Source organism: Choloepus didactylus, chromosome 5 (assembly GCF_015220235.1).
Source record: "Choloepus didactylus isolate mChoDid1 chromosome 5, mChoDid1.pri, whole genome shotgun sequence".
NCBI classification, from domain to species: Eukaryota; Metazoa; Chordata; class Mammalia; order Pilosa; family Megalonychidae; genus Choloepus; species Choloepus didactylus.
This window is the reverse complement of record NC_051311.1, coordinates 76253394-76262860: the sequence shown is the minus strand read 5'-3', so window position 1 is coordinate 76262860 and position 9467 is coordinate 76253394. Positions and strand designations below refer to the sequence as shown.

The window sequence follows — 9467 nt, the reverse complement described above, 5'->3', positions numbered from 1 at the left end:
CAGTGACTTTTCTTAAGGATTTCCCTTATCTCCAATTGTCCAAGGACCCCAGGGCTTTCTTGGTCTAGAGGGGTCATTTGTTTCCCAACACCAGAGATATGGAGAATATGGAGGATCTTACTAGTCCTCTGTCACATGCCCCATCCCCATTTTCTGCTGCCTGAGCCTCTGTCACCACAACGTTGTGTAACTGATGAAAAGAGGTCCTCCCACAGAGTCAACACAGCCTGGTCCAGTGTTACTATTATTACCCTGTTGGAACAGATCCCTGTGTAGGTCACAGTGATTCCTAGACAAAGATGAAACCCAACTCCTCAGTCTAGTCTCAGCCAGTAGTACATGGCTGAGTAGTACTTGGACTTTGAAAGTTGCTACAGGTGTTTCTAAAGCCCACCCACCACCCCAGGATGGAGGACAGATAGGGAAAGACAAGATTCCAGGTTCAGCTACAAAGTAGAGAACAACACACCTTCCACCATGCCGTAGGCTTTGGCGTTGAGCCTTACTTCTCATGGTGTCATGAGTTTTCCTTGGGAACTCTTGGTGTTTCTGTCTATTCGAGAAATTCAATTGGGGTCATCTTAATTCATCACATAGATTCTGATTATGTTGAACCTCAAAAGGAAATAGAATAGGTAGTCCTTGTCAAGTCATAGAAAATATTTTGTTCTCCTCTCCCCTCCCTGTGGATACTTACTTTACGTTCCTGTAATGAAGAGGGTCGACTTGATGAATAATTTCCAGAATAAAGGAAAGCAGAATGTCCTTCCTAAATCTCTATCTTTCTTCCCTTCTTGGAGAGGCAAGCAGACAAATTATAAAGACAGTTCTTAGTTAAACAAGCAATGTGGTTCAGGTACAGTCAGAACACAGTGATGAAGTGCTCAGCCCTGGGGCCCAACCACTAGGTTCACTCAAATTTAAACTCTGTTTCTTGAATTTTGGCATGACATTTAACCATCTGTACCTCAGTTTCTTCACCTGTAAAATGGGAGTCTGAATGATGACCAAACAACAATACCAACTTTGTAGGATTTTTCTGATACATGCAATGTAACTTGAATGGCAAGCAGATATATACTACTCATATTTTTTTTTTCTTGCAAAGACAGGATCAGGCTAAACCTAACTTGCTGTTATAAAAATTATGATTTCTATATTTTCAGGTAAAATTTTCTAACAATCAAATTTGCTTACACGAAAAACATGATACAAATTTATAAAAATGATTTTATTATTTAGTATGATAAATAATGCTTTGTTCCAGAAGAGTTAGGTGATTTTCATATATTTCTTTAAATATAATTTTTGCACGTCAGTAAGAGTTCCAAAGTGTTTTGCCAGCACTTCATCAGTGTTGCCTCTCAACAGCCTTTGACATCTGGAGGGTCCAGTCACTTGGGGTCAGACATAGGGAGGCTGGCTGTGCAGGACCGTAAGTCACTGTCACCAAAGCAGGAAAATAGTTGAACTTTTGATTGAATGGATTAATCACTCTAGTTTCACCAATCACATTGAACTTGAAGATCAATAAATGGCCAGCTTAGTGTCTCAAAACAACAAGAAGCCATAGACTCTATCAAGATGAGCCCACACAGTTACAGCAAGTTATGGAAAGAGACTCTAAGCCTGTGAATTCTCAAATTCCAGTTTCCCAGGATAAAAGGTTTTCCTTGAGTAATTGATTTCAGTCATGTCCTTGGCTTTTATCATTGATTGGTATAAAAAATGACTATAAAATACATGTTTTTAAAAAGTGCAGCTGAAAAGACTGTCCATGATATCATTCAGTGATAATTCTATAAGCCTCCAAATGGCAACTGTTCCAAGAATTAGAAGAGGGAGGATGCTGTTTATCTCCAGTTGAACTTCCCATATTAACTTCTATCAGGTATCAGATTATGAGAATAATACAACCTCTAGGCTTGGCTGCAAAGACATAGAGAATTATTTTTAGTGTTCAAGTCCAGTTAACATTTCCCAACCAGTCATTCTGTTTATTCTTTAGTTTAAATGCCCTGCTTTATTTTATTATACATTATCTATTTGGAGGGAAAATAGTCATAAATAAGTAAATAACCAATTGTTCTATATACTGTGCTCCATTCCATTTCTAAATGTAACTCTTCTATGTAGCATGAAAATCAGGATGGAACTCATGTGAGAAAAAAATCACTTTTATTCTTAGAGTTCAAATGTATAAAATCACTATTTGAATTCTATAAATTACACCTGGCTTTCAGTATGTCAACAATGAAAGTTAATCTGGTCTTATTAATACTCTGGTTTCTAAAATAGCTTCCTTAGGAAAATGAAAAAAGAATGAATATAAATAATAAAACATTTCAAGAACCCAGCAGTTTTAAAAAATTGCAGATGTATTCGACTGTATATTTATGCCAAAATTATATTTGAATATTGTTCATAATTGTTCCAGTTCATTAATAGCATTAATAAACTTGTTCTGTACAGAGTGAGGATCTTCAGGTCTTCCTTCATGAGGAAGTACCTTTAAGTTACAGAAAAACCACAAGGGTGCCAAATTCCATCTGGACACAGTTGATAAGAATATACCACTGGTAATGAGCTGGAAATCAGAGGAGCTCTTAAGACAACAGAAAAATCAGAGCTTTCAAATGTCAAATGTCAAAATTGTCTTACAGTTGGGAGGGTTGCTGATTTTCCCACTTTTCATCTAGTCCAAACATCAGCAAATAACTTCAGAGAACATGAGAAAGTCCACTTTTCCCGAGAAAATCTGTCAGCATTTAGGTGATTCAGTTTTCTATGGCATTCCATTTTGCATTGTCATACTGGTTTCCTATTTACCAAACCAGTAGTGTGTAATGACAAATTTTAACATTTATTAATTGCCTATTATGTTCTAAACACTTTACATCTGTTATATACATCATATTTAATTCACTGGATAGTGGTTCTCAACTGAGGAAGCTTTTGTCCACCCCCCACCCCTGTCGCCCACAGGCACATTTGACAATGCCTGGAGACAGTTTTGGTTGTCATTACTTGGGAGGAGTGGTGGAGGCATTTCTGCTGGCATCTGGTGGACAGAACTAGGGATGCTGCTAAACATCCTACGATGCACAGCCAGCCATTCATACCAAGTAATTATCCAGCCCACACTTTACATCTGTTATATACATCATATTTAATTCACTGGATAGTGGTTCTCAACTGAGGAAGCTTTTGTCCACCCCCCACCCCTGTCGCCCACAGGCACATTTGACAATGCCTGGAGACAGTTTTGGTTGTCATTACTTGGGAGGAGTGGTGGAGGCATTTCTGCTGGCATCTGGTGGACAGAACTAGGGATGCTGCTAAACATCCTACGATGCACAGCCAGCCATTCATACCAAGTAATTATCCAGCCCCAAATGTCAATAATTTTGAGGTAAAGAAACGCTAACAATCCTAGGGAGTGGTATTATTAACCTCACTTTCAGAAAAAGGAACCGAGATACAGAAAAGTTAATTAACTTAGCCACAGTCACACAGCTAAATAAGTGGTGGTGCCAGGATTGAAAATCTACTTTATTGCCTCAAAGCCCAAGCTCTTTCCACTACACTCTGCTACCATCTCTGGAAAACTTTACTGACCTTCATTAGATTCTGCGTTTTGAAAGGTGGAGATTCTGCCTTTTTCTGTGACCTGCTTGAACACTAAGCTCTTGCTTGCTGAAAGATCAACTGCATTCATTCATCTCTTCAGCATCTTCAGATTCCCCCTTTAGGATGACATTTCAACTATTAGGTCAGTGACCCCAAGAGAAATATGTTCTTTGATTGCATATACTGTATTTTTAAATATTACGTGAATAAAAGGAAAACAGAAGACACAGTTTCTGCCTCCAGGGAGGTTGTGGGGAAGAAAGCCTAAGTTTGTATATAAATAGAAGTATGTGTGCATGTCTGTTTATAAACAGAATAGTTAGAACCAAGCACAATGTTGGGAGCGGTAAAAGTAAACGGTAATCTGGCCTAATCATGTACCAGGTCATCTCTCTCCAGCCTGAAATATCTTTGTCAACTATAATGTATAGTTGTATCCTAGGTCATCACTGTGGCATACTGCCAATGAGCTGCTGCTGCTCTTACACTTCTAGTTTAGGTAAATTAACAAGTAGAAGCAGCCCAGGCAAGTAAAGCTGACAAGGCTTCACCTTTCCCTTTTCTGATAAGCTTTTCTTTCCTGTGGGGGTGACTTTTTCTTCCTCCTTCCACTTTTCCAGTTTTTAGTGTACTTATGATCAGTACTCACTTAACACTATTAAATGCCACTCTCAGGAAAGAATCTGAGGAGCACATTCAGATTAAGTTGAACTTGATGAGTAAGTAAAGTATAGTGAACTTTAACTCTCCTGATCTCTAATGATGAAATTTCATCATCTGTCAAGGTGAGTGGCATATGATGGGAAGGTTATCTTTTACAAACTTTACATATAGTTGATATCATTTGTAGGCAACACCTCCCACATTGCTGAACACACATATTATGTACTCAGTAAAGGTTGGCTTCCTTCTCTGCTTCTCTTTCTTCTTCTCCTTCCCTTCTCCTCTTCCTTCTTTTTAATGTACTGTTAAAATAATACCACACAAATGAATTAAAATAACACACAACTAATCTTCTACATTAAAGATCAGTTTTTCTTAAAACATTAGGAAATTCTGTAGGAGCAGTGTGGGTAAATGCTTAGGCTTTGCCAATTGACTCTGTGGGTTCAAATTCTAGTTTCCTCTCTTATTATTAACTGTGCAACTTGCTTGGTCCATGAAGGTGTTGTAAATTTTAAAAAAGCCAAAGCATTCTGTATATCTGGCATGGTATCTGGCATACATGGTAAGTACTCAACAAATGTAAGCAATTTTAATATTTTTAAAAATTTATATGAGCTGGTATTTGAGCAGCCCGATATATTTTGTGGGATGGAAAAATAATGATTTCTTCAGCTTTGTTTTTATAACCTAGGGAATTATAATCCAATTAACACTAGATATGAGAGAAGAGTTTCACTATTGCCTTTTATCACCTTCCACTCTCACCTCAGCCCATGGACTCCTTCCTATTCCTGACATCTCAAAGCCACAATTAGGATTTCAGTCATGACCTTCAGTTATATTTTGAACACTTTCCTGGTAAGTAAGTCTATGTTCCCACATTATACACCTAAATGCAAATCCTGAATATTTTTCTGTATAATCGCAGTCTTACTTATGCCAAGAACAAATTTGGACTATTATCTTTTATGATAAAGATCTAGGATCTTTCTATGCATGCATACACTTTAAATGGAATATTGTAATTACATGCCAATTACTAAAAATATGTCGCTCCAGTAGCTACTTGGTTCTTAGCTTTCTACTTTCCTGTCTTGTTCTTAACAGGTTTAACACTTTTGATTTCATGAAACTAATGTGTGGAGAAAGACTGAATTGATATGCAAATGAAAGTACATAAATACAGGAGGGATGATTTTGTAAAGAAACAATATTACAATTAGACCTTAGTTTGAATCTTAGCTCTACGTTTATAGACATTACTTCTCTTGTCTCTTTCCTCAACTGAAGAATGGGGATAACAAAACCCACTCACATGATTGTTGTCAAGTTTACATGAGATGATGCCTGACAAGTAGTCAGAACTGCAGAAATAGTTACTATTCTATTTATTGTTTCCAAAGGAAGGGGATTGATTGTAAATATTTGGGATCTCCCTGAGCCATATACCTTGGTCGACCTCTATGGTCTTCTTTGGAACTTAATTCTTAATCCTTTTATGTCACTTGCTCTTTGATAACAAAGAGGAACTGATTACACATTCATCTCAAAATGTGTGCATTACTTTGGATGGGTCACACTAGCAGTCATAAAGCAAACAATAAGGTGGGGGTAGGGAAGTGTATAGAGTGAGTTCAATTGACATACCTGGGAAAAATCAATAGTAAAGATAGAGACTTAATTTTTATGTCATACTGGAGAGAGGAAAACATGTGTACAGAATTTGAAGCCACGGATCATGAGTTAGAAATGCTGACGTTCTTTCCTGTTGTCTAATTTTATGCAATTTGGTTTATCTCTGCTTTTATTTTTCTCTACTATTAAAATTTAGGATACTAAAATTTAAACATTTATTAAAACCACCTTAAGATATCAGAAAGTAGGGTGACATTGAAAAAACCTGAAGGTATTCATTAATTTAGACACATGTACCTGTCTTCCTATCATTATGAAGTGCACCCATTACTTGTACTTTGAGGGACCAAAATCAACAATCAGCCTAAAACTTTTACTCTCATTTGACTTTTCAATTGAAACTCAATGTGTAAATGTTTTTACATAACAGGGTTCAGGAATTAAAGGCCTGGCTCTTTAAAAAACTTTAGCCGCACACATAATCCACACACCAAAACCTAGATTCCCTCAGAATTGAAGATGGCGTTTTTCTGAGTCACGTCAAAGACCGGATTCTTTTCAGTGTATTAGTTCAGATGTTTTGCTGACCGAGACTAGGAAATCCATTGGAGGGCGGGTTAGTTTACACACTGTTCACTTGTCACTGTCGTCGCTCTCTCTCTCTCACACACCTTCCTTAAAAACGCAAGCCGGACTGAAAAACTTACTACAGACAATGAGAAAGTCCTGGGTGGGTAATGAATAAAGCAATATCTCCTCTTACCTCATGGTAGGATGTTTCTTTTTTCCATAAGTGCGTCTCATGAGGTGTGTGTGCCACACCAAGACTGCAACTAACAAAGCTTGGTTCTTCTCTCTGACACCCAAAGGAAGCGCTTAGGCGAACGCATCAGACACGGTCGCGGAACTTTCTGGCTTTCTAAGGCTGCATTTTGATACACAAGAGACACAATTTCCTTCTCCTTTCCAAATGCACCTTGCAAACGGAACACGAATCCGCCTAAGATCTCGGAAAAAAAAGGAGGAGGAAGGCCCCGGGACGCTGCCTGCGGCAGGTCGGGGGTCCGGCGGCACCGGGCGCGCGGAGGGTCCAGGAGGCTTCCCCGGGGGTGGTTCCCACCTGCGGGCGGCTCCTTCGGTTCTCCAGCGTCAGAGACTGGACCTGAGAGCGGCCGCCACTGTCTGCTACCTGCGAGCTGGGCTGGGGGCCGGACGGTAGGGACGTGGACCTGGAAAGAGGGCGCGCGGAGGAGGGAGGCTGGAGTCAGAACCGGGAAAGGGAGGTGCGGGGCGGCGAGGGAGGGAAGGAGGCGAGAAGGAAGCAGCGGGCGCTGTGCGGGCGGGGGGTGCGGAGGGGGTGGGGAAAGCGGCTGGAGCAAATTTGGGGCCGGACCAGGCAGCGCTCAGCTTTGAACCTGGGCCTTAGATGTGGGGGAAGGAGCAAGAGGAAACGGGAGGTGTGTGGGGTGTGGGGTGTGGGGTGTGGGGTGTGGGGTGTGGGGTGTGGGTGGGTGGGGGGAATTGGAAGCAAATGACATCACAGCAGGTCAGAGAAAAAGGGGTGAGCGGTAGGCACCGAGAGGAGTAGGGCGAGTTTGGCCATTAGGAGCTCGAGCCCAGTCTGCCCCGGCAGGGACCCCGGCGCCCCCGAGAGACCATGCAGAGGTCGCCCCTGGAAAAGGCCAGCGTCATCTCCAAACTTTTCTTCAGGTGAGAGGGTGGCCAGCCGAAAGCCACGTGCTGTGGAGAGGAGGGCGTGTGTATGGGCTGGGTTTTGGGGCAAGAAGAATAGTTTTTAAAAAGATGCTCTACCATTCAGTGTTATGAAAGAAAACGTGGATTTTTGTGGAATGAAATAGAAGACATTAAGAAGAGATAAAGGAATAAACTGAAACCTACTGTTTGGATAGAGCTATTGTCTACTTATAACTTAAAGGCAGACTCTTAAGACCCAAATATGCTACTGTGCAATTTGTTTTGTTTTCTAAGAAACATAATTATGGAACTGTTAATAACAAATATTTAAATTTAGTCCAATGTTTACCACCCTCAATGCCTCAGAAACTTGGCTGTTTTTTTTGGCACACATGCTAGAAGTGCCATACAAGAATGTAGTAGGTGCTCAGAAAACATTTGTTCACTGAATTTTGATTTTTTTTTTTTTGAGGAGGGAAATATTTGTTTAAATAAAGCTTTTATTCTGAAGGTGTTGAGTATTTGTCACAATTCCGTTATACTTTCTTTAAGAATGAAACAAATCTTTTGAAATATTTATCTTTTTTAAGAAAAGCTAATTCTTCAATCTGTACATTTAAGAGTAGGTGGTCAGAATTGCCATGGAACCACAGCCAATGAAATAGATACTGATGATACAGCCAACTACCATTTAATAAATTGCGCTCTCATCCTTCTTTGCATCTGATGAGCCATAAAAGCTTGCAAACTTCATCTGAGATTTTTAAAAATAGAGTCTAAGTTCAGAGTTTTAGGCAAAGTGTAATTAGATGTAACGTTTCATATTTGAAGTGTTCTTTGGATACGAATCCACTTTGTTCAGTTTATTATACTTGCATAAATGAATGAATAGGTACAGCTCTCTCAAGAGATATTACTTGACTCATAGTTCTCCAATGAATCAGAATAATCAAGTATCAGAAAAGTCAAATGTATTATAAATATGTCTGTGTGGGGGGAGCTGGGGGGTGAGGGGGGAATCAGCTTTCACATACCTAATGTTCAATTCTCTACACGTGCAGTAAGCCTGGAATTCAGGTGGTAAAGAAAGGCCATTGATCGCTGAAGTGGAGCTCCACCCTGTGGATGCCAGAGAAGGACTTTACTCTTTGGAATCACGTCTTGTGTTTACAGCACTTTTGTTACTGTATCTATAAAATGGGCTTATCTGTAGATATTTTTTTTCTTCTACTTATAAAATCAGAACGCTAATTGGTATAAATGTAGATTTAGTACAGCACTTTGAGGAACGCTAAATGCCAATCAGTCTAAGAACACAGTTGTCAGAAGAATGACTATCCCATGGGTACTTCTAAGTATTAAATTCTAAGGAACTTTTTTCATGTTTGATCTATGAAAATATTTTTTTTTCTTTTTAATGATCACCTGATAAATTTTATTATAGTTTTAAAATGCTCTCAGGTTGATTTAGAAAGAAAATGCATCTTAATGCCTCTAAGTTTGTTAATAACATATTCATTCCTGTTTTTCAAACTATTTCATAATAAGTTGCTCTAAGAATAGGTGTGTTTTAAAAATTTAAGTTCTTACTATTAATAGGAACTGATGATCACCTAAAGTACCAGTGATTATAAACTTCTTCTGGGTGTAAGTTCTGAAAGGATAAGTAACTTATTTTCTGCAGTGGGTTGGGTAACATTGCTTAGTGATAAAGGATGTTAGGCTTTAGATTCAGATGGTTTTGATTCAAATCCCAGATCTACTGCTTACTAGCTATGTGACTGTAGGCAAGTTTCTTAACATCTCTGTGTTTCTTTGACCCGACCTTTAAAACTAATAGG

At 39.2% G+C, this 9467-nt stretch overlaps 1 protein-coding gene and 1 long non-coding RNA gene across 2 annotated transcripts in view; one reads left to right on the top strand and one right to left on the bottom strand.

The window, feature by feature from the left end:
- Positions 1 to 1268: 1268 nt before the first annotated feature.
- LOC119534196 lies at positions 1269 to 7206 on the bottom strand. Its single transcript, XR_005216978.1, has 4 exons — positions 7052 to 7206; positions 6695 to 6856; positions 3619 to 3746; positions 1269 to 1929 (listed from the first exon to the last, which is right to left on the bottom strand). It is a non-coding gene; the product is annotated as an uncharacterized LOC119534196 (long non-coding RNA).
- A 308-nt stretch (positions 7207 to 7514) lies between these two features.
- Positions 7515 to 9467, top strand: part of CFTR (CF transmembrane conductance regulator) — a 193250-nt gene continuing 191297 nt past the window's right edge. The window contains exon 1 of the mRNA XM_037836310.1: positions 7515 to 7641. Coding sequence (XP_037692238.1) covers positions 7589 to 7641 — 53 coding nt within the window. The 5' untranslated portion in view covers positions 7515 to 7588. The remainder of the gene's footprint in view (positions 7642 to 9467) is intronic.